The 24,720-nt window shown below is 17.6% G+C and overlaps 7 protein-coding genes across 7 annotated transcripts, besides 30 other annotated features; 1 reads left to right on the top strand and 6 right to left on the bottom strand. All coding sequences in view use genetic code 6, as the record gives it.

Moving 5' to 3' along the window:
* Positions 1 to 682: 682 nt before the first annotated feature.
* Positions 683 to 717: a microsatellite.
* A 217-nt stretch (positions 718 to 934) lies between these two features.
* Positions 935 to 1,003: a microsatellite.
* A 143-nt stretch (positions 1,004 to 1,146) lies between these two features.
* IMG5_118100 (leucine rich repeat protein) lies at positions 1,147 to 2,370 on the bottom strand (the record flags this gene model as incomplete). Its single annotated transcript, XM_004034523.1, has 4 exons — positions 1,147 to 1,203; positions 1,266 to 1,706; positions 2,110 to 2,168; positions 2,349 to 2,370. The coding sequence occupies 4 exons, from the start codon at positions 2,368 to 2,370 to the stop codon at positions 1,147 to 1,149; spliced, it is 579 nt and encodes a 192-aa protein (XP_004034571.1).
* A 1,282-nt stretch (positions 2,371 to 3,652) lies between these two features.
* Positions 3,653 to 3,708: a microsatellite.
* Positions 3,667 to 3,724: a microsatellite.
* A 332-nt stretch (positions 3,725 to 4,056) lies between these two features.
* Positions 4,057 to 4,101: a microsatellite.
* A 206-nt stretch (positions 4,102 to 4,307) lies between these two features.
* Positions 4,308 to 4,370: a microsatellite.
* A 136-nt stretch (positions 4,371 to 4,506) lies between these two features.
* On the top strand, positions 4,507 to 5,846 carry IMG5_118110 (hypothetical protein; the record flags this gene model as incomplete). The annotated part of the gene is made up of 11 exons (XM_004034524.1): positions 4,507 to 4,552; positions 4,641 to 4,741; positions 4,863 to 4,919; positions 4,991 to 4,994; positions 5,057 to 5,101; positions 5,186 to 5,235; positions 5,285 to 5,330; positions 5,381 to 5,417; positions 5,469 to 5,576; positions 5,633 to 5,730; positions 5,776 to 5,846. The coding sequence occupies 11 exons, from the start codon at positions 4,507 to 4,509 to the stop codon at positions 5,844 to 5,846; spliced, it is 663 nt and encodes a 220-aa protein (XP_004034572.1).
* Positions 4,601 to 4,639: a microsatellite.
* A 2,443-nt stretch (positions 5,847 to 8,289) lies between the features above and the next one.
* IMG5_118120 (hypothetical protein) lies at positions 8,290 to 9,910 on the bottom strand (the record flags this gene model as incomplete). Its single annotated transcript, XM_004034525.1, has 4 exons — positions 8,290 to 8,381; positions 8,986 to 9,300; positions 9,436 to 9,536; positions 9,582 to 9,910. 4 exons carry the CDS (start codon positions 9,908 to 9,910, stop codon positions 8,290 to 8,292), a joined length of 837 nt encoding a protein of 278 aa, XP_004034573.1.
* Positions 8,924 to 8,978: a microsatellite.
* Positions 9,911 to 9,937: 27 nt separating the features above from the next.
* Positions 9,938 to 9,964: a microsatellite.
* Positions 9,965 to 10,220: 256 nt separating this feature from the next.
* Positions 10,221 to 10,271: a microsatellite.
* A 62-nt stretch (positions 10,272 to 10,333) lies between these two features.
* Positions 10,334 to 10,371: a microsatellite.
* A 44-nt stretch (positions 10,372 to 10,415) lies between these two features.
* Positions 10,416 to 10,465: a microsatellite.
* Positions 10,466 to 10,560: 95 nt separating this feature from the next.
* Positions 10,561 to 12,031, bottom strand: IMG5_118130 (hypothetical protein; the record flags this gene model as incomplete). The annotated part of the gene is made up of 3 exons (XM_004034526.1): positions 10,561 to 10,722; positions 10,772 to 11,605; positions 11,741 to 12,031. 3 exons carry the CDS (start codon positions 12,029 to 12,031, stop codon positions 10,561 to 10,563), a joined length of 1,287 nt encoding a protein of 428 aa, XP_004034574.1.
* Positions 11,638 to 11,735: a microsatellite.
* Positions 11,646 to 11,687: a microsatellite.
* Positions 12,032 to 12,283: 252 nt separating the features above from the next.
* Positions 12,284 to 12,334: a microsatellite.
* A 382-nt stretch (positions 12,335 to 12,716) lies between these two features.
* Positions 12,717 to 12,784: a microsatellite.
* A 14-nt stretch (positions 12,785 to 12,798) lies between these two features.
* IMG5_118140 (hypothetical protein) lies at positions 12,799 to 14,196 on the bottom strand (the record flags this gene model as incomplete). Its single annotated transcript, XM_004034527.1, has 1 exon — positions 12,799 to 14,196. The coding sequence occupies one exon, from the start codon at positions 14,194 to 14,196 to the stop codon at positions 12,799 to 12,801; it is 1,398 nt and encodes a 465-aa protein (XP_004034575.1).
* Positions 14,054 to 14,096: a microsatellite.
* Positions 14,197 to 14,614: 418 nt separating the features above from the next.
* Positions 14,615 to 14,656: a microsatellite.
* Positions 14,657 to 15,177: 521 nt separating this feature from the next.
* IMG5_118150 (leucine rich repeat protein) lies at positions 15,178 to 17,982 on the bottom strand (the record flags this gene model as incomplete). The annotated part of the gene is made up of 2 exons (XM_004034528.1): positions 15,178 to 16,709; positions 16,815 to 17,982. 2 exons carry the CDS (start codon positions 17,980 to 17,982, stop codon positions 15,178 to 15,180), a joined length of 2,700 nt encoding a protein of 899 aa, XP_004034576.1.
* Positions 15,283 to 15,333: a microsatellite.
* Positions 16,724 to 16,799: a microsatellite.
* Positions 16,739 to 16,804: a microsatellite.
* Positions 16,750 to 16,806: a microsatellite.
* Positions 17,529 to 17,582: a microsatellite.
* Positions 17,975 to 18,021: a microsatellite.
* A 281-nt stretch (positions 18,022 to 18,302) lies between these two features.
* Positions 18,303 to 18,347: a microsatellite.
* Positions 18,341 to 18,365: a microsatellite.
* A 1,017-nt stretch (positions 18,366 to 19,382) lies between these two features.
* Positions 19,383 to 19,450: a microsatellite.
* Positions 19,395 to 19,450: a microsatellite.
* A 2,177-nt stretch (positions 19,451 to 21,627) lies between these two features.
* Positions 21,628 to 21,691: a microsatellite.
* A 239-nt stretch (positions 21,692 to 21,930) lies between these two features.
* Positions 21,931 to 23,656, bottom strand: IMG5_118160 (hypothetical protein; the record flags this gene model as incomplete). Its single annotated transcript, XM_004034529.1, has 4 exons — positions 21,931 to 22,824; positions 22,867 to 23,292; positions 23,345 to 23,451; positions 23,547 to 23,656. 4 exons carry the CDS (start codon positions 23,654 to 23,656, stop codon positions 22,007 to 22,009), a joined length of 1,461 nt encoding a protein of 486 aa, XP_004034577.1. The 3' UTR covers positions 21,931 to 22,006.
* Positions 23,657 to 24,377: 721 nt separating this feature from the next.
* Positions 24,378 to 24,437: a microsatellite.
* Positions 24,438 to 24,720: the final 283 nt, after the last annotated feature.

Raw genomic sequence — 24,720 nt, forward strand, 5'->3', positions numbered from 1 at the left:
ATTAAAATATATAAATTTAATTAAATTTATTAAAATAAAATTTTTTTGTTTTGTTTTATAATTTAATACATTAATAATTTGTATTCATCTACATATATAAAAATAAATATTATTTTAAAATAATAATTAAAAAAAAAAAAAAATAACTTTCAATAAAAAATATATTTAAAAAACTTATTTTAAGTAAATATGATTTTATAATCAATTTTTCTTATTCTATTAAATGTTGGTGAACTTGTACTTGCAATATTAATTTCTAAAGGCAATAATCCCTTTTCTTATATATATGCATCTACTCCAGAATAATATATTACATATAAAGCAATATCAAATGTAGTGTTACTTTTTATCGCAGTTTTAAGTATAGGCATATATATGCTATGTCCTAAATCTTTATTTGGATTAAATCTAATGGTTTTTTGTATGGTAATTGATATGGGTATTCGTTTAATGACCTCTTCTAGATTTAATAATAAAATATCCTTCTCAGAAGGAGGAGCAGAAGATTTTCCTGAAGAATTTGCCTATTAAGTGTTTTTATATATTTGTTAGTTTTGTTATCCTTTTATTATTTTTTTACTTTCAGTGTTCAGATATAACATTATTAAAGAATATATAACTGAAAATACTTATAAATAGAGATAAAAAATAATGAATGATATCACACCGTAATAACAAATAGTAACAAGAAATGATTAATTAACTAGAAATAATTAAAGATAATCAATTATTAATAATAATGGATAAAAAGATAGATAAATGGAATCAAATATAAATGAAATGCCTTAAAGTCAACTTGAGATTAATAAATAAGTTAGTAAAAAATGATTTATTTGGTTTTGATTTGAAAATTATAATTAAAGAATAAATATGTAATATATATTTATATTATATATAATTATATATATATATATTTAAATTTGATTTTGAAATTATTTATTATTTTATATATTTTTAAATGTCTTTTTTTATACTCTTTAAATTTATTTTTTTATTCTATTTATTAATTGATATTTATTTTATAAATAAATTTAATTCTTAAAATAAAAATTAATTTTTATTTACAATAATATACTAATATATTAATTTTATTTTAATTTTTTTTATTAAATAATTTTAAATTTAAAAAATAATAAATATAAATAATCAATGATTATTTTCTATACCACAGAAAAAACATATTAAATCACTTTCAGGATTTCCCTTATTTACAAAAAAAAATAAAAATTATTATATTTAAAATAAAATTCAATTATAAAAGATACATTTAATATTGCATCCTTTAATTTATATAGTGGAATTTCATCTTCTAGATCAACATTTAAACTACTAAATAATAATTTTGTGAAATAATCAACTAAATCTTTAATCATAGAATCATCTCCATTTTATACAGGAAGAATTTTTTTTAAACATATATTACATAACTCACTTATTTCTTCTTTTGCTAGAGTTCCACTTTTATCAGTATCTGCAACATTTATAAAAATATTAATTTTAGATTCTAATGTTTTCCCAGAAATCCCATTTAAAATATTCAAGAATTAATTCCAATTAATATAGCTTTCATAATTACACATTCTTTTTATTATTTCTTCACTTTAAGATGATATTTTATCTATTCCATGTTCAAAAGTTAAGAAATCAATTCCTCCATCTTTGATATCTTTTAAATTCATTTTTTAAATAGATACTGTAAGAAGTGCCTTATATAAAATATAAATACTATGTACATCATGTCTTGAAAGTTCATATTTAAATAATATTTTAGGAATATTTTTTATAAATAGCTCTCTATTTTAACTTTATATATTTTTTATTGCTTATTCTGTTGTATTATACCTATATATTATTTATTTTTATGATATTTTAGTCTCTTTCTTTCTTTTTTTTTTTTACTTTTATATATTTTTTTATATAAAATTTCGTCTCTATATAAGAGGTTTTTTCATTATATCTAAAATGCAATTATATTCATCAAGTTTTTATTTAATAATAACTTCTTCTTTTTTATAATTATGTTTTTATAAAAACTAATCCATATAATGTGCTATTTATTAAAGATCTTTTTTATTTATATAAAAAAATAATTAAGAACAAAAAAATTACTTTTGGTTGATTTTAATTCTGGGTTTGTCCCAAATGATTAAGAAGTTTCAATTTCGAATCTATTTTTTTTAAATTAAGATAATTATTTATTGTATTAATTTTCTATTTATTAAAATTTTTCTGTTAAAGGAGTTTCTCCATTTGTAAAGCCTTTTATTTTGTAATCTTAATTTTTATTAAAGGTCAGTATATTTGCAATATTTTCAACTTTTTTTTTATTCTTTTAATATAAAAATTACTCTTTTGTTTAAATTTTTTCATTTTGTATTTCGTTTTCAATTTATCCTGAATGTTTTTTGGAAACTATATCTTGTATTATTTATTTAATTGCATATTTGGTCTCTTCGGAACAATTAAGTCTTTAAATTCCACAAAAAGCTCCATTTATTCCTATAAAAATTGCTTTTTTAGTACTTTATGGCAATTAAAAAATATTCAAATGATTATGTAAAGGTTATCCATCTTCAAGAAAAAAATAAATTTCTTTAGAATTAATCCCGAAATGAAATTTAATTAAATTTTTGAGATTTTCGAAATCTTACTTAAGTTAATCTTCGCTTATTAAATTTTTTATAACCGGTAATTAAAAAAAAGCATAAAGTAAATTATTTTTTCGTTTTACTTAGTCTAAATTAATAGTATAAATAAATAAATATTCATTTATTTTTTTAGGAAATAAGTCAATGAAAACTTTGAATTTTTCTTTTTGTATTTTTTTCTTTTAAGAATTAAATTATGCATTTTCTTGTCCAAAATAAAATGTGCTTTTTCTCTATGTCTATGAAGTTTTTATTTCCCTTTATAAGTTTTTTTCATTTAAAGATAATAAAGAACTTTTAGCTAATTTAGTTATGAAAAAGTCATTTCTATACTCTAATGGTTTTGTTTAACTTTAGCTTGATGGTTACATTAATTCATTTAAAGTTAATTTATTATACATTTTTTTTACGAAATTTTGTAAATTTGGTACACTTTCATTATTTATAGTTTAATATTTTCTTTATTTTTCATTATTTTCAGCCTTAAACTTTATTTAGCTATTTGTTTAGTATACGAAATTTTGCATAAAAATACTTTTTTAATTATAAGAACTTTTTGGTGTAATTTCGTTTTTTGAATATATAGAATTTTGTATATGCCTATTTTTTTAGCTTTTATTTGATAATTTTAAAAGGTCTACTAATTGTTATTTTTTTAATTATTTTTCTGAAGACATAGCTAACTTTATTTAATAATTTAACCTTTATACTTATTAAGAAGATTAAAGAAGATTTCTTTCTTAATTATAACTTATTTCTTCTATTTTTTTACGATGTGATATTGATGATTTTAATTATCTCATTTATTTTTATTTTAAAATTTTCTTATTTATGAAATAATAATAATTTTATTTTTTCAAAGTATATTTAAAATTAATATTATTTTAATTTTATATGATTGAAGTACTAAGTAAGTAAAAGTTATATATAAATAAAATATAGCTATTAAATATTAATATTAAAGTTTATTTATAAATTGTTTAAATTTAAAAAATAAAACTTAAAAATAAAATCAATGTATACAATAAAATAATAATAAATAAAATATAAAATAAAAAAAAAGTAAATTAAATATATTAATATTGATATAATTATACATTTTAAATTTTTATTTTTTAAATATTTTAATCAATTAAAACTTATTATTTACTTAAATAAAGAATATTAATGGTTTTATGTATTTAAAATTCATATAAATTAAATATTTTTTTTAAAAAATTTCTATTTTCATTAAATTTTTAGTAAATAAAATATTTTAATTTTATTTTATAAAATATATACTATATATATTTATAATATTAATACAATTAAATTAATACTTCATTATTTTTAAAATTTATAGAATATATGTTTTTTATCATAGTTTAAATTTAGTAAATATATAGTAAGTATAAAATTTAATTGATAAATTATAATAAAAAAGTAAATATTATATAAAAAAAAAAATCATTATTATTCTTTTAAATTAATGAATAAATGATATAGGATAAAAAAATATATAAAATCAAATTTTAGATTCTAAAAAATTATTATAATTTAAAATATAGTTTTTAATTTATTATTATATATTATAATAAATTTTATATATTATGTTTTTTTTATCAAAATAATATTAATATTTAAAATATAAAATAAAATAAAAAAAATAAAAATAACATAATATATATAAATAAATATATATATATATATATATTTATATATATATATATATATATATAATATTTTTTTTTCTCATTTATTTAAAGAAATTTTATTTACATATGTTTTTTTATGTTTTTTTAAAAGTCAAAAAAAAATAAAAAAAAATTTATAATTAAAGAATTATTTTTAATTATTTTTAGATAAATTAAAAAAAAAAATGTCTCTTTCTTTATTCGGTTTAAAAAACAACTATTATAAAAACGGTAATTTAGCAAATATAAAATTAATTTATCTTAAAACTATAATTTTATTATAAAATCAAATTAAAATATAAACATTAAATAAAAATAGGTATTTGGTGGTTCACAAAAATACTAAATAGAGCTGTAGGAGAAGATAGATATGACAAAATTCGTGTTTATAGAAGAACACTTTAAAATAAAATTTATTATGTAATATTTTAAAATTAAACAATATTAATAATAAAAATACAATATTATTAAAAATGTTTTTTCAATCTTTATAAATTTATGTTATTATTATTTTTATATGTTTTTGTTTTTTATTAAATAGACTAGATAATAAATGCTTTATGAAATATTTATTGAACATCCAGATATCGCATAACATGTAAAAATAAAATTATATAATTTTGTTTCTTTTACTTATTAATTATTTTATTTTATTTTCTATAAAATAAGATTGGTAAATGATAAAATAAAAAGAAAATTTTAATTTAATTATTAATAAAAAAAAATTATGAAAAGGTATTTATCCTAAAATTGATTCAACTCATGGTTTCACTTATTAAAGTATTTATATTTTTATTTTTATAATATATAAATAATATTTATTTTCATCTTTTGTATTTATATACTTTTTTTATAATATTATAGATACTTATGAAATGTATAGAGATTTCTAAGAAAATACTCTTAATTCTGATGTAATTAAAAATATATATATTTAATAAAACTTAAAATATATTTAAAAAGGGTTCATTCTCTTAATGGATTACACTTGTTTGTGGAATTTATGTCAGTAATACTAAATAAAATAATTATATTTATAAATTAAATATAAAAAAAAAGTTCATGTGATATATAGTTATTTGATTCCATATTATTGGTATTTAATATTATTAATAAATTTTAAATTGAATATTAATAAAAAATATAGGGTTTCGACTCCTTTGAAAAATGAAGAATATACCAGATTAAGAATGAGAGACTATATTGCATCTTCTGTTTTAGAAGAAATTTATGGCATTTAATGGGCTGAATGGGCGTATTTATTTTTTTTAAATAAAATAAAATTAATATAAATATAAATATATAATTTAGATGGCTCCCCCATGATTTTGCCTATAATAGAATTAGAGGTATTTAAGGTTATATGCACCCTGATGATCCTAGAGCTATGTGCACATCCACTTTCAATAGTATTAAATATAAAAATATATTTTTATTAATTTATAAAAATATAGGAAGGCATAAATATAGAGAACACGAAATGGAAAGAGCTGGAGATTTTAATCATATGACTTACCCAAAATGAATTTTCTTTTTTTATTAATTTTAGAATTATTTTTATTAATTTTTATCCCTTTTTTTTTATTATTATTATTTTAAAATTAAATATACATAAATAATAAAAATATCTTATATAAAAAATGATAAAATAAACTCATATTTTAAAAAATAAAATTAAGATAATTTTTGTTGTAAAATAATTTAAGTTTTTTATTATTAATAACAAAAATATAATGTTTTTTTTTTTTTATTTGATAATTAAATATAATTATTTAAAAAATAATTTATATAATAATATTATTGTTAGTAAATACTTAAATTATTTTACACTATTTAGGTATTAAAAAAAATTATTGCTGTTTATATATAACATTTTTTAACTATTATTTCTTGAAATTTATTAATTTTATTGACTTTTGTATTACACTTAACAAAAAATGTTATGATTATATTATAATTTATATAAAAATATTAAAATTTCGAGGGGAGGGAAGTAGGCCGAATCAGAATAAAATTAGAAAACATTTAAAAAAAAATACTTAAATTTTTACATTTAAAATTCATAAAATTGTGTTTAATAAATAAATATTATTAATAATTAACCTAATAATATTAATATTTTTTTATATTATATTTACTTATAAAAATTTTATTGATTAGTTAAATTATTTTTTTGCCAATAAAAATTAATTTTAAATATTTAAATCTGACATATAAAAAGAATAACTTCAAATAGCTTTAGAACTTTAAAATAATTTATCAACAAGTAAAATAGTTTTAGTGGTTAATTTAAATTATCAGGATTTTTATAATGATGTTTTCATTTAATTTTTAAAGATTCTGACATACAAATACTTTAAAAAAGGCTTTTTAGTATTTTAAAACCAAATTGAAGTATTTTATTTATAATAGATGTTTTTCTGTACAGATATCTAAATGTGGCAGATTTTATTACTGCTATTTTTAATGGATTATAAACCAAAAAATGCATATTAAAAATAAAGATAAATATGTTATAGTAACATGGCATAAAATTGCTAATTCAAAAGATAACTTAACTCATACTGATTATTCTGTTTATCTTTAGTTTACTTCTAAAATCGCATATTAGAAAATTTGTTTAGTTTTTGGTTTCTTAGTATTATTTAAATACTTGTTTTTCAAACATGTTTGGAAATTAATAGTGATTTTATAAATATTTTTTAGATTTTTTGGAGAACCAGAAACTAAAGTTTCTGGATTAAATATTACTATAATAAATATACGAAATGTTAACTTGATAAGTCTTTTTACAGTAGAATTTTTGTATAAAAACATGTTAATATTTTAGGAATTTCTTAGCCTGAAAAGCGTTTTTTATACAAGGAAAATAATAAATAATTGATTTAAATCCATATGTGATATAACTTAATTAACTCTTTAAAAATAACTTTTTTTTTTTTGAATATTCAGGTAGATATTATGAACGAAAAAAGTAATAATAAATTTGAACTTTGGACCATTTTTGGATAAAATAAATATTCACTAGGTGTATTTGTAGGTGGGAATTTTTTATTTTTTTTTCGGCTGGGAAATACTTTATGAATTTTCGATTGAGGTGTATTATAATGATTTTATTATTTTTATTGTGTTTAGAAAGTTATAACGAACAATATTATAGTCGTACTAAGAAACAAGAAAATTGGTACCTGGGAATGTACTTGAGATTTATTTTTTTATAAAAAATAATAATATATAATCAAAAGTGTCGACGAGGTAAATATTTTGTAAAGACAAAAGAAATAACTAGTGTGAATTATTTATGTCATATTCAATGTAAAAATTGTTCTAAATATTAATTTAATTCCTAATAAATATGTATATTATGGATGTAAGTAAACTTTTTGTAAAATAATGTATTTTAAACTGTCTAATATAATTAATTATTTTAATAAATAAATTGGTATTAGAGTATTAATATTTTTATGTTTATAAATCTATTTTATTAATATATTTACTTTTCGAATTAAAATTATATAAACTTAAAAAATAACAAAAAAATCAATTTCTATAAACAGCTAAAGAAGATCTCCTCATTTCTTCGACTTATTTTTTAGATTAAATAACTCTACTTCTTAGGCATTCGATTTCTGTGAAAAGTTATACACATAACATTAATAAATCATGAATTCGGACTTATAAATCATTAATATTTACAATTTATTATTTTAACTGACAATTTTCAGTTTCTAGTTCTGTATTTGCTTGATTTAATCTATCAATTTCTTAATTTAATATTCTATTTTTTTCTCTCAAAATATTTAATTCATGTAATGTTTATTCTAGTTTTTAATATCTTATTTACCATTATTATATTTCTTCGTCCCTTTTTTATAATAAGAGCCTTAGTCTGTCTATTTCATTAGTCAAAAGTACTACTTTAGCCTCCCAATCTTACAATTCTTTTTAGTTTTTGCTTCTTTTTACTTTCATGTCTTAATTTTCAGATAAAGAGTCTTATAGTTATCTACTTAAAAGTTCCAATTATTAAGTTAGTTCTAAAATTCTTTGATTCTAAGCCCTAATTTAAGCTTCATAATTTCTACAAGTATTTTCTAAATTTAAACATTTGTTTCTCCAATCATCTGTTTCTTTTTATTTTTAATCAATTATAGTTTTAAGTCTTTCGATTTCTTATTAAAAACTCACTTTTTTTTTTTTTTTATTTTTCTTTTAATAAAAATAAAAAAACTACTTAATCTGTTTTCATATTCTATAACTTTTTGTTCAATGTTTTAATATTTTTATATTTATTATTCTAATTAAATTATTCTTTAACGATATTATTCAATTTCTTGAATTTTAATTGATATTATCTAATTTAACCTTTCAATTTCTTAACTTAAAATAATAATTCGATTTTCATATTCTCTTAGTTTAACTTCGATTAGTTTTGCTTATTCATACTATCTTTCAAGATTATTATATTTGATTTTCTCATCTTAAAGAATTTAAGTTAATTGTCTTATTTATTATTCCATTTCTCTACATCTTTCCTCGAATTATTTCAAAACTAATATTTAATTTTCAAATTTCTTGCATTTTTCTTTATATTCTAGAAATTATATATATATTTATATATATATATATATATATATATATATATATATATATATATTTTTTACCTGCACTTTCATTATTTTTTACATTTATAACTTCATTTAATCTTTGAATCTCTTAAGTAAGTATAACAACTCTATTTTCATATTCTTTAATTCTTGCTTCGTAACTTCTTATTTAAGACACTTATAATTCTAATTCACTTATTCTATTTCTATTATTATCATTTTCTTGATGCATAGTTCTAATCACTTAATTAAGTCTTTCTAGTTCTAATGTAAATTATCCAATTTTATTTTCATATTCTTTACACATTTCTTAATATCTTCTCAATTCTTCAATTATTCTTTCTTGTTTTTGGAATCTTCCTTTCCATTCTTCTATATTTTAAACTAGAATTATTATTTATTTGTCCTTTTCTTATAATAATGATTCTAGTTTTTTTAATTCATTGATTTAATACTCTTATTATTAATGAGATCTTTTTAAATTTTCCAAATCATTATTTTTTTAACCTATCATTTATCTAATTCTTTCATTTTCAACAGCTAAATTTGCACATTTATCTTCAAGTTCGCTTACTTTTTAATCTTTTATACGATTTGAATCATTATAGCTATTTTTTTATATATATTTTATAATATATATTAATTTTTTTTACTTTCTTTTTAAAGAATCGAAATCGTATTCTTTTTAAGCTAAAGCTTGCTTTAATTAATAACATTCAGATTCATATGAATTCTTTTATTCAGATATTATTTCTAATTAAGATATTTAGATATCTTATTAGTCACAAATTCTCTTCCAATATTCTATTTCATCATCTTTTGCTGAAAATATTTCCTTTAAAGCATCAGTTCCGGATTTCCAGTCTTTTTTAGATACGGGATTTGCTACTTTAGATGTATCAACTTTACTTTATATTACACTTGTTAAACGTTATACCTAGATGCTTGCAGTTTAGTTAAATTAGCTTGAGGAATTTTTCATTTGTAGTTTTATTTTTAAATTTTAAATTTTTTTTATTATTGTTTTTTTATTATTTTATTATTAATTTAAATATTATATAATATATTAATTTTTTTTTTTTTTAGTAAAGTATTTTTATTTTTATTTCTGTTTTTTATTTTAAAAAATTATATATAATAAAATTAAAAATGATTATTTTTAAAATAATTGATTAATTGTTAAGGGTAAGATATGCTGTATTTTATAAAATAATAAAAAATTTATAAAAAAAAATATATTAAGTAATTTAATAAATAAGAGAAATTTTATTATATTAATTTATAATAAAAGAATATAAATATATATATATAAATATATATATATATATATATATATATATATAATTCTTTTGTTTTAAATTATAATAAAAAAATTTGTTGAAATATTTATATATTTGATTATATATTAAATTATTTTAATTTATTTTAAATATTTTACATTATAATAATTATAATTATATAAATTTAGCTAATTTTTTTATTTTTATTTTAATAAAAATTACATATTTAATTAATAAAAATATAAATTAAATTTAATTTTAAAATTAATAGAAATATATAATATTAACTTTTTTTATAATAAAATATTATAAATAATTATTTTATTAACTAAAATCATATTAATTATAAGTATCATAATCTTGACTACTTCTAATTCTATAATTAATGTGTAATATTTCTTATAATATGACACCCTTCCTATTTATTAGTAGGACTTCCTTCTTTTTTTAATGGATATTAAAGAGAGAATTTATTATTAACAATAAATAAAGGATTATATTGATTTTTAATAACCTTTAAATTAATTATAATTTAAATTATAAAAAAAAAAAAAAAAAAATACATCATCATTAACTGAAATTCCATCTAGATATTACTTTAATAAATATTTGAGCGTTTAGTTATTTTTATATAGTTAAACCTTTTAACTTTAAATAGCGATTTTATCAAGTAATACTTTATTAAATCTTTTAAAGAAATTATCTAAATATTTATATTCTTCTGATTTATCTTTTTATAAATGAATATATTCTTGAGTGTATTTTTCGGGAATTTCACTAATATCTGAAGTTTATTTATAAAAAGGAATAATTTTTTCTTATTCAGTTTCGAATTTTCTACATAATTCTGCAGTTTCAAGAATTCTTTAACCTAATTTAATATAGTCTTTTAATTGAATTACTGTATTTCTTGAGTTATTAGTTAGTTCTTTAAGCCTTCTGGTTTCTTCTTCTCTAAACCTTATCATTTTATGTTTGAGATCATGATAATTTTTTAAAATATTGTCCTTTTCCTTAAGTAAACCTTAATTTCTTAACATAAAGTCCTAATGATGTTATAAAATTTTAATCTTTTCAAGATCAATTCTAGCTTTTTTAAAACTAATCATTCTTAAATATCTATCAATTTCTTTTTTTTTAATCTTATTATGATTATGGTAATATTGATGTTCCTAAAATTTATTACTTGTATCACTTTAAAATTTAGAATTCATTTATTCTAATTCAGTATAATATTTAGTTTATTTTGACTCTAGTATTATTTTCATTACATTTATTTCTTCTAAATTTTTATTTTTGGTTTCTTCTTTGAATTATGAATATTCATTTTATTAATCATCTCGATTTTTTTTTTCTTCATCTTTTACTGTTTCTATAATATCTTCTAATTCAGATAACTAAATATTTATAGTAAATATAAAACAAATAAATATATGTATATATATATAAAAAAAATATTTATAAAATAAATATTATATATATATATTATATATATATATATATATATATATATATATATATATATATTTTACATGTTATTAGTTAGTTTTGATCATGCTTTATCTTTCTATTTCAAATTCATCTTCTAATATTTATATGTCTCTTTAAAATTCTTCTGTTAAACCCTTTAATCGTTAGTTTTGCAATTCTAATAAACTTTCTAAATGTAATAATTGATTTTTTACAGTTACTTAGTATAGATCTTCATTTTCGTCAATATTTCGGTCTAGTAGTTATATTAAAGCATCCTTAGAATCTAATTCTCGTTAAATATTTAATGCATATATGTTAATTTAGTATCTTAATTCTTCGGTTTTTGACATTCTTAATATTTTTCTCCAATATGTTAATAATTTATTCCTGTTTAAAAGCATTAGTTTTTATTCATTTTTTAGTCTGATTCGCAATTCGTCTTTGTTAATTTTTGAAAGTTATTAAAATTAATCAAAATCTTCCTAATTTTTAATTATTTATCTCAAATTTTATATTTCGCAAACGGGGCATACCCCCTGCTTTTGTAGTTCTCCCTTTTAATGTTTTACCAAGTAGTCCCATTATATATAAAGGTTATGTAATTATTATATAATAAAATTAAGTTGTTTAATAAAATTTTATTTTATAATAAATTATATTAATATTATAATGCAAAATATTTAATTATTAAAAATAAAATAAAACGTATTAATTTATAAATTAAATATTTTCTAAAATTTTATTTTAATATTAATTTTAGAAAAAATAAAAAAGAATATAAATTTAATGTAAATAAAAATTTATTTATTTCAGTAAAATAAAAAATTGATATAAATTTAAATAATATAAATATATAAAATTAATTTTATTTATTAAAAGAAATTTAAAAATAAAAGTATAAAAAAAATATATAGGATATAAAAATAAAAATATATTTAAAAAAATAAAAAAAAAAACATCAAAATTTTTTATTGCATATAACAATAATAAAAATATACTAACAGATAAAATTAATACCATAATTTAAAAAAATAAATATATTTATATAAATATATATATATATATATATATATATATATATTTTATTTCTAAATATATATATAAAAAAATTATTTTTTCATATTAATTTCTAAACTTCATCAATAACTACATCTCCTACTTTTTCAATATTAGAAATAATACAACAACAGCATTTCTATACATGTTCAACTACAACTTCAGCCCCTTCTCCTGCTACTTCGAAAGTTTTTTCGAAAATCTACTTAGAACAACAACAACTGCAGCAATCTGAAATTTTATCACAACATCCTCCACAACATCCTGTAATTTTAGAAATTCCATTACTTGCTTCTTTCCCTATATCTTATATAATTGTTGTTGTGCAACAATTACTGCAACATCTTTAACAACATCCATATGTTTTTGATGCTCCTTCACTTATTCCATCCCCTAGTTATTGAATGATACCCATACTACAACATCCATGGAAACATGATCCGACTCTAGTAAAACAAGCAACACAACATCCAGTTATATTTTCAGCTTAATTTTCCAGTTCGTTTCCTATTTTTGCCGCATCATTACATGTAAAGCATTAGGTGCATATTACTCCTGTACCTATGCAGCATTTTTCACAACATCCGATTATAATTCGTTATCCTCCTTATAATTATTGTCCTATTTTTCCTACAAATTCACTAGTGCAGGTGTTTATGCAACATTCACCTATTCTGCCGCATAAATTACCGCAATATCCTTATACTTGAGAGCTTCCTTCATATACTCCTTTACCTACTTCTTACATTAGGTTAGTGTTACAGCAATCTCTACAGAAATCACCACAACGTATAAATAAACTTTCACAACAACCGATTTATTTTGCACCATAGTTTGATAAATTACTTCCGTCGAAAAAATTTGAACAGGCATTTGATAATGCATTGCACCAACCGCCAAAATTTCCACAGCATTTACTTCCACATTAAAATATACTGTCACAACATGGCTATATGTTATTATTGAAACAGCCAGAGCAACATAGACCACACGTGGCTCTCATTAAGCCATATATAGATGCACATGGAGATATTAAAACATAAAATATACAATCACATATCCATTTCCCGCAACTATCGTTTTTACTAAATAAACTACAACAACATTTTGGATTACCTGGACCACCACCAACAAAAACTGGAACAATATATGTGGTTCCGTTATATATATCTTTCTTTTTTTAAACTATTTTTACTATTTTAGGTTACTTGGCATTTTAGGGAGTATTATTATTTTATGAATCATTCTAATTAAAAGGTTGTACTTATCCGTTAATTCCTTAATAAAATATTGTTTGGGGATATTATTAGGGTTAGTATTATTATTATTATTATTATTATTATGATTATGATTATTATTGATTTGATTGAGTATTTAGTTGCTAATTTTCAATTTAGATTTATTGTGTGTATTATTCTATATTTGTTACATGAGGATTTACCATTACAGGAGGTTACATTTAGTTTTATGGAGGGCCGTATTAATTATTAGGATTTCCTTAAAATTAATTTTACATTTGGTGTTTCGAAATTTTTATTTGTTTATATTAATAATTTTTAATATTTTATTTTAAAAGTTATATATTTGTATTATTATTTTTTAATAATTTTTTTTTTCTTATTAACTATTTAAATATTTTTTATATGGCATTTTTATTTATAATTATATTTAAAATAAAATATAATTTTTTACTTCAAAAAAGTTATTTACATTTTAATAAAAAAATATTATAATTATCCTTTTTTATTTTTATCATAAATATTATTTTTTATTAAATAAATACAAATATTTGAGTTTATATATATATATTTATATATTATATTTATTTAAAAATAAAATAATATAAGAAAATTGTTTAATTTATTTTAATAAATATTAAATTTTTTTTGTTAAATAAAATTTTATTTTTTACAACAAAAAAACCTTTTTTTATAGATTTTATTTTTATTTTTCAATATAAACATATTTAAAAGAATCTAATTTTAGTTTTTTTCATATAGAAAAATTTTCCATATTTTATATATATACCCTTTTAATATATTTAATCATAAAATATAGATACTTAAGGAAAATTAAACTATATATTTTCATCATGAAAATCATCTAAAAACGAACTATATATATTAAAACAAAATTTTTCTACTTTATGATGAAGTTCAATATTTTAATCAAACAAAAAAATTTTAATTTTAATATTCCTCTTTAATTTATTTTTTTAAATAATATAATATAAAAATATATTTATTTAAAATTTACTATTTATTATTTATAAAAATCATTATTTATATACTTTTCTTTAATTATTTTATCAGACAATCTAGCTATAGCTTCCATAAATTCAGTTAAACTCATACTCATATATTAATCAGTATTAATATTATTTATTTTACTAATAATACTATTTTTAAATATCCAATTTAAATCTTTTTCATCTATTTAATCAACGGTAATTCCTACTTAAGTAATAAAACTTTTAAACTCTTACAAATTCAAACTTTTAATTTGATTAGAAAAGTTTAATTTTTATAAAGACCCTGCAAATTTCTTAAAAATAAAAATAAAAATAATTAATAATAAAAATAAAAAAAATTAATAAAAGAACTTTGTATATAATTTTAAAAATATTAAAATAATATTTAAAAGTAATATCCATTTATTCATTAAATAAAATTTCTTCCCTCCATTCATTTTAAAGCTTATTTTTTTTCAAACAAAATAAAAATCCATCATTAAATAATTATTAGACTGCAGATTCGATTAATTAATGTAATCCATTTTAAATATACTTTTCTTTTGCCAATTTAATAATTATATTAAGAAATTAAAACCTAATAATTCCTTTTTCTTAAGTTATATGCTATTATTAAAAGAGTTTTTTACGAATTATTGAATTATTACTAAAAGTATTAAAAAAATTTAAAACATCTACTCTTTTTAGATATTTTTCATCAATAATTTTCCCAAAATGTAAAAATTCACAGAAATTTTCAAAAGAAAGGAATTAAAATAAGCCCTAATGATCAATTATTGAGTAAAAATTAAAAGAATTATTAATAAAAATATAGTTTTTTTCAAATAAACTTCTTATTTTAGACAAAGAATCTTAATCTTTTATCAAAAACTCAATTTTGGACTATTCCCAATCAAATTCGAAGCATTTTTTTAAGTGAATTTCAGAATCGAAATCGAAATATTTAAATATCATCTTTTCCATATCAAACTCTTCTATATTTTTGTTAAGAATATTGTTTTTTCTAATTTAAGATAATAAACAACGGGGTCTTATATTTAAATCTACTTGATATTTTTCATTAATGAAACTTTTTTGACTTTTATTAGTAGAGAGAATGTTATATTTTATATTTTTTTCTTCAAAAATTAATGTTTAGGCATCTTTTTATATAAAAATACTATTTTTTTAATCAGAAGAAAAATAATATTTAATTTATTAAAGAGGAGGGACCATTCTTTTTATTGAAAAATGCTCATTTTTAAGTTCTTTTAACATAAGAGAAGGCTTAAAATAATCTATTTCTAAATGTAAATATAAGGTTTATGTGTTTTATGGCAAAATCCCGCTTAATTCTCCTTTCCAAGTAAAATTATACTATATCCATCCTTCACATATCCAACAATTGTCCCCATATTATAAATTTATTTATTCATGTAAATCTCTCTTCTTTTTGTTGTAATAGATATTGTTTATTATTTTTATAGAGTTAATAGGTATATATTAAAATAAGTTTTATTAAATATTGTTTTCTTCTAAAAAATTTAGTTATTACAAAGAATCCATATAACAATCAAATCCGTTTGATATATGAAAACCAAATATATTATTGTTTTAATTTAAAAAAGTACCAATTTAAAATAAGTCTTCTTTTTAAAAATAATTTTGACGTAAATCTATATGTAAAAGAGATTAGTCAGAATTTAATTGTATCATTTATTAAATATTTGATATCAATTTTTCTATGAGGTAGAAAATATAAACATATTTAATATATGAATAATATAAATATATATATATATATATATATATATATATATATATATATATATTTATATAACTATTACATTTATATATTTAATTGCCATGTCCTAGTGAATTTTAAGAAATATCAAAAACTTTTATAACTAATCCAACTTTTTAAAAACCTTAAAAAATCACTAAACCACTTTCTGCATCAAATTGATTTCCTCTAATATATAATTCTTTTAAATTTTCTAAATTTCTAATTATTTTTTGCATAAAAATTCCACCTTATACATTTTTAAATAAATTATCTGATAAATCTATAATTTCTAAAGATTATACTTATAAAAAATCTTGAATAAAAAATTCTAAAGAATTATCGTTAATTGAACATTTTTATAATTTTAAAATAATTAAGTTAATTTATTAATAACTTAATTTGAAAAATAAACTTTAAAGATTTTTAATTTACAAGATATTTTATGAAAAATCTATTTCTTCTATTCCTTTATTTAAACTTTCAATTAAAAATTCCAAACTGATATAATTTAGTCTATTATCCTTTAATTTTATCTATTTAATAATATTATTTACTTATTATTTTAATCCAGCGGATATTACTCGTCCATATTTTTCACCTATTTTATAATGAGAAATATTAATTTGTGTTTATTCTGTATTTTAGGTAAACCCGAGTTTTTTTGGGAGAAGGTTTTGGTTATTTTCTTCTTTTAAAATTTCCAAAAATTTATTTTCTTTGTAGTATTTTACCAAATTTTTTTATTTTTAAATCAGTTCATATAGGTCTGATTGTCTTTCGATATTTTTGTATACTTTTTCATATTTTTCGTATGCTTTTTGACATTTTTTTTTATCTTTTATATATAGCTTTTTTATGTAAAATAATGATTTATTATCATCTTCGTTTTCCTCTTTTATGTCTAGTATATTCAAAAATTATAAGTTTTTGAATTATTGTAATTTTTAGGGACTTACTTTCCTTAATTATGGTGATATGGACCTTATTTAATTCTTAATATGGTAAATTTTTAATGGATTTTCGGAAGTTTCGTTCAATATTGAAAAATGGGATTTATCTTTTGGGGATATTTAGATATTTTGTGTTTAATTTAGAGGAGATTCTATTGGATTATGGGATTTTTTTTTTTGTTATTTTGGAGATAAGGATCCTTTTTGGATATTTTTTGGAGAATTTAAATGAAATTTTATTATTTTGGGAAGTTATATGTTTAAAGAACCTTTTAACATTTTTTTTATTTAAATTTTTTATTTTTTAATTTGTTTTTAAAGGTAGAGTTTTTTATTTTTACTGTTTATATTTGAATTTTTTAGTTCTTATTAATATATTACATTGTTTTTTTTTTGTTATAAATATTAAATGAATAATTCAATTAAAATATGAAGTTTTATTAATATTTTTTCTAATTTTATTATAAAAGTATATTTATAATATAAATTAAAGTAATATATTAATTTTATGATAAATATATATCCCCCCCCCCCCCCCGCCTTAAAGTAAAATTAAAAAAAAAAATATGTAAATTAAATTAAAATTATAAAAATTATAAGAAATAAATTAAACAAAAAAAGGGAAATAATATAAACTAAAAAAAAAAAAAAAAAAAAAAAAATGAATAAAATCTACCAAAAATAATCTTAAAATCATAAAAAATAAAATTCTCAAAATACAAATTAAAAATAATCCGATTCACCAGAAGATCTCTCAAAAAACTATTTAAAGGATACATAATAATTACATAAGCAAAAACTTTAAGAAATTTAGCAAATATTAGGGACAGAAATATCAAAAAAGAAATATTCATAAGCATTACGTTTATCAAATTATGACTTAGAAAAAACAATAGAAATTTTATTGGAAGAAAAAACAAAGCCTCCTGACAAAAAAGAAACTTATTAAAAAAAAAGTAATGAGAAATCGACAATACCAAGTACAAATAATAGTCCTCCATAAAAAAATAATTCATACAAATATTAGAAATAGTTAGATTTTTTTAAGGAATGTTATCAAAATATACATGAAAATATTATAAAACATCTACTAAATTAAGAAAATGGAAATGAAGAATAAATAGTATAAATCCTAATGAACGAATAAAGCCTATAATCGATAAAATTGGCTTTGGATTTAAATGAAGAAAACGTTGAAGAGGAAGATTATGAACGTTTAGAAGAAATAATTAAAGAAATTTTTTAAGAATAATAGAATAAAGATAACTTTAAATTATAGGAAATTTTAAAAGAAGACTTTTAAGTAAATATGAATTGTGCAAAAAATGATTAAGACGAAGATTTTCCATCAATACTTAAAAAATAATAAGAAATTACCATATAAAATGATATAATTAAAAATATTTAAAAAAATCTGCCGAAAGACATTGATTCTTTAAAAAATTAATGGAATGGAAGAGCAGCAGTTTTCTCAGATGTATAAGTTTCTGAATTAGGAAAATAATATTTAATTAATTTAAGTGATTAGTTCCTTCATGTAGAAAAAGATGATATTGCATCTGTTTTTATATGTTTGTAAGAAAATTATGAATAAACATTACTTATTTTATAATAAATATATGGAAATTCAAATATATCTTAGTAAATTTATAAAAGTAAATAAAAAATGATATTATAATTATATAATAAAAATATATATAAATATAAATATATATATATATATATATATATATACATATATATATATTTAATTTTATTTTTTTATATTTTTTTTATTTTATAAAGTTTAAATAAAAATTAAGTAACCTAATAATTAAAAAGAAAATTTAATATTAGAAAACGAAGATTATTAAAATTAACTTGTTTTTGTAAATTCTATTGCTTTTAAATATTTAAAGTAATTTTCTTATTAAGATATTAGGTAAATGGTTATTGAAAACAAAAAAATTTAACATTGTGTTAGAGTTTCTAAAAAAAATGGTGATACTTAAGCTCTTATTAATCTTAATAAAGTTCTTAATTAATAAAATAATAATTTTAGTTTGGCAGAATTATAATAATATTCAAAGTATTTGTACTTTTAATAGCTTAAAAATGCAAGTAAAGTTAACTTAGTGGATCTTCATACTTATTTTGTGGATGAAGCGCTGATATTCTTATAAGATTTAATTGATTTTATGTAAAGCTTGGTTATTTAATAACCATAAAAGTTAGATTTTAGATAATGTAACGGGAGAAAATGTTTTACTTTGGAAATAATTACTGGGAAAGGAAACCATAGTGTTGGAAATAAGAGCGTTTTATAAGGAAAAGTTTTGAAATTTATTAAAGAAAAAAATTTTCTTGCAAATCTTAATGAAAGTAATAATGGTAAAGTTAATGCTATTATTCCTTGTTGTTGAGAATTTTTGTTGGTATTTAATATTATTTTTAAAAATACTTATATATATTTTTTAGATTTTTATTATTTTTACATTTGTGAATTTATTTATATATATTAATAATAAAAGTAAATATATAATTAACTTTATTTAAATTTTATATTAAATTTCATTTTTTCAAAACTTTTTTTTTTTTTCTAAACAGTTAATTTTTATTTTATAGGTAAAAAATATAAATCATAATTAATTTTTAAAAGTTTTATATTTAATATTAGTTATAAAAATAATAATTATATTGTTTTTTTTGTTTTTTTTCATTCACAAGAGTTTATTTCGTACTATACTTTCATATTATTATATTTATCAGGTAAACTTTAAAAAACAAGTATATTTATTTATTAATCTTTATAATTTTTAACTTAAAATTAAATTCTATAATTAATTCCCGCAACAATTTAATACTGAGCAGTTTAAACTAATTCTCCTAAAACAATTTTTTAGTTTAGATTGCATTTACTAAACACATTTTATTTCGCGAATAATACTGCTTCTTTAAAGCCGGCGGGTGGATCCTCTAAATTAACTGGAGCAAAACCACCAGTCAAATATCTTATTTTTTTTTGACATTAAATTAGGCTAATACAAATAATTAAAAGTAATATCGTGTTTAAAATTTTCATATTATTTTTTAAGGTATTTTTACTATTGTTTTATATAATATTATTATTGTTATTTTTTATTTAGTTTTCTAATAAAAAATATATATATAAATATTAAAGTTTTTAATAAAGTTGTATTGTAATTATCTTTAATATATACATATATTTAATTTTTATTCTTTCATAATAAATTTGGCAATTTTTATTATTCATTAAAAATAATATAATAATACTTGCTAAAGTATATATATTTTTTTAATTATTAATTAATTTTTATATAAATTGATTTTTTCTTTTTCTCATAATTATAAAAAAATTAAATAAACTTAAACATATATTTTTTAGTTAAATATTATTATCATTTTTTTATTAAAATATTTTATTTTTCATAAGATGTTTATAATATATATATGTATTTTTTTTTTCATTAGCAATTTAATATTTTATACATTACTTTCATATTTTATGATTTATCTGGTAAACTCTAGAATACATTAACTGTAACCAATTTATTATTATTATTCAATGCTTAAAATTATATTTTATAATTAACTCCGGCTACAATTTAATATGTTGCATCTTATACTTCACCTAAAGTAACATTTTATTTAAGATTGCATTTCTAATGAGCATTTTATTTTGCAAATTAAACAGCTTTATTAAATCCAAAAGGGGGATTTTTAAAATTAACAGGATTAAATCCACCAAGTAAAGTTTTTTTTTTAATAAAGCAGTTAGCTTACAAACAAAGAACAGCTAAAAAGAAAGTTATTAAGATAAATTTCATTATATATAATTGCTTTTTTTATTAATAAATAAATAATAATTTATTATATTTTTTCCTTAATCTTAGAGTAGAATTTAATATATATATTTTAAAATAAATATATATATATATATACATATATATATATATATATATATATATATATATATATATATATATATGTTTTTATTTTTTCCCTTCATAAAATATATAAAAATCAATTTTTTATTTTTTGATTTATTAAAATCTTTCAAAATTCATATATAATTATATATATATATATATATTGAAAAAATATTAAATTTAATTTTATATTAAAATTGTATGTATTTTCATTAATTAAAAAAAAAATTATATGTTTTTAATTTTAAATATTTTTTTTTTTTCTATTTTAAAGATTTTAAAATCATTGTTTATGATATTTATTTTATCTAATTTATTAATCTATATATATATATGAAATCTACTTAAATTTTTAATTAAATAATTACAATTAATCATTAAGAAGAAGTTTAACTTTAAATAACATAAATTTTAGCTTCTCCGTTATTAAGATTTGCAACAAAAGAGTTATTTTAAATAACTATACAATCATTATTAGGCCAAAATACATTACAAATAACATCGCCATTTTTGAAAGGATGATTTATAATAATTCTAGTTATGAAATTGAATTTATTAGTTACTCCAACCCATAATTAACCTCTATAGAAAGCATAAAAATCTGAATCTACATAACTTTCAGTTTAAGGGAAATCATTTATATCAGTACCCCCGAAATTATTTTTTTTATTTTAAAAATTCAAATTACTATTTTTAGCCTAAAGAATTGTTTTTACATATAAATACATTTCTGAATTTGTATTTAAGTTGTTCCATAGAGGTTCTCTATTATAAGGATCTTATCCTCCTGCATAGTATTATTCAGTACCATAATAGAATATTGGAATTCCTATAGAACATAAAGTAAGTACTGTATAACTTTTAAGTAGTGTTTTTAATTAGTCTTGACTTCTACCAGGAGTGCTTAAAAATCTTGGATTATCGTGATTATCAACAAATTAGGCTAAAATAGAGACATCTTAATTTTATTATTACCATTAAGAATAATATGATCTAATTTCATTCATATCTTTTTAGTTTACGAAGATATCTTTAACAGTAAAATAATAAGGGTAGTTCAATACACTTCCAACTGAACTTATATAACCTCCTACGTAACTAAAACTACTGTCAAATACCTCTCCTATAGAAAATACACCAGCTGATTAAGTATAGTTTTTCCAAAAAGCATGAGGAACTTCAGGAACAGTATCTTATTTTTTTGTTATGAATTAATTTTTTATTTATTTTTTACCTATCCTTAAACCATCAATGTTATATGTTTATACTAAGTTTTTTATCCAATTAAATAAATAATTTTATACATAAGGATGCTCAGTATTTAAATCTGCGAGTCCAGCAAGTCTACAGTTTTAGATGTTTTTCATGTTTTTTGATGAAAAGTCTAAATCTGTAATAATACAGTATTCATGATAATATTCAGCAATATTAAAAGGATAATTGCTTGAAAAATTTAAATCGATATTTCCCATATGATTTCCTACAACATCTACCATTACCCATATGTCCTTTAAATGGCAAGCATCAACAAGATCTTTTAATCCTTATTCACCTCCAAAATTAGGGTTTATTCTACTCAAATCTTTCGCAGCGTAACCATGGAATTAATTATCTTAGTTTAAAGGTATAGGAGATATCCAGATTGCATTAAAACCAAGTTCTTTTTTATTTTTAAATAAGAAAAAAAAAAAATTATTAAAAAAAAAAATTGCCTTTAATATAATCTAAATTATTTATAATTCCTTAAAAGTTTCCTCCACAATATTATGGTTAGTGACTTAAGTCGCATGGAGGTCTAGATCTATCTCCAATTGCAAATCTTTATTTTTTTATGATAATAAAATATATGTATGATAAATGTATTTTTTTATAATTGTTTTTTGTTGTTATTGTATAAACTGATTTATTTTTTACCTGTCAGTTATTATTTAATAAATTGTACGAGATTTCCACTCTTGAGCAGTTCTACTATATATAAAAGATATAAATAATGATAAAAATGCAAGTTTAATTATTAATTTCATTTATTGCTTATATAAATTTTTATTTAATATTTTTTTTTTTTCGATAATTTAAATTTTAAATACTTATTTTTTATTTTTATGAAATGAACAAAATAGTAAAATTATATTTTAATTTGTTTTTTTTTTATAAAAAATAATAATATAATATTATTTTAAAATAATAAAATTATTTGTGGCTATAAATAAATTTTAAAAATTAAATTAATTAAAGTTAATTTTTTTATTTTTTAATCGAAAAAAATATCTTTTTAAATTGCTAATAAATCATAATTACAATATTAATATCAAAAAATGATATTGTTTTTATTTTTTTATTCACTTATTTATTAAAATATTTTGTATTATATATATTCTTATTGTTAATAAGTAATTTATTTAAAAAAATTAAAGACTTTTATTTATTAATTATAATAACCTTTAAAGTAGCTTTTTATTCAAAATAAATATAAATAATAGATAATAAAATGTTTAATTTTGATATTCAAATTAAAATAAAATATAAAGAATAAAATAGGGAGTATTTATTTTAAATAAAAATAGTAAATAATATTTAAATTAGTTATTTATTTATTTAAAAAAAAATCTCAATTTTTTTCATGTTTGATATTTTAAATGTATAACTAATTGAAATTAATTTTTACATTATCAATATGTCTATAAGTTTTAAAAAAAGACTTTTACCTAGGAATAAATTTAAAATAACATTCATATACCTATTAAATATTATGATTATTATTATTATTATTATTATTATTATTATTATTATTATTATTATTATTATATTCTTTTTACTATTATATGGATAATTAATAAATGAATGAATTTTTTTTTAAAATAATATTTCTTGACTTTTGAAAGAAGAATTATTAGAAATATAAAGATAGTCTAAATCTTTTGATAATTTTTATTTTTTTTCATTGGATTTAATATGTCCTTCTAAAAGATATTTTTTTTTGCTTTAAATTTTTTTTTTTTCACTCTAAAAATTTTATGTTTTTTCACTTTTTTTTTTTTTTTTTTCAATAATGTATTTCTATATGTTTTTTTATTCACTTTCATTTTTT

The sequence above is a fragment of the Ichthyophthirius multifiliis genome, assembly GCF_000220395.1.
Source record: "Ichthyophthirius multifiliis unplaced genomic scaffold scaff_1120509250953, whole genome shotgun sequence".
Taxonomy (NCBI): Eukaryota; Ciliophora; class Oligohymenophorea; order Hymenostomatida; genus Ichthyophthirius; species Ichthyophthirius multifiliis.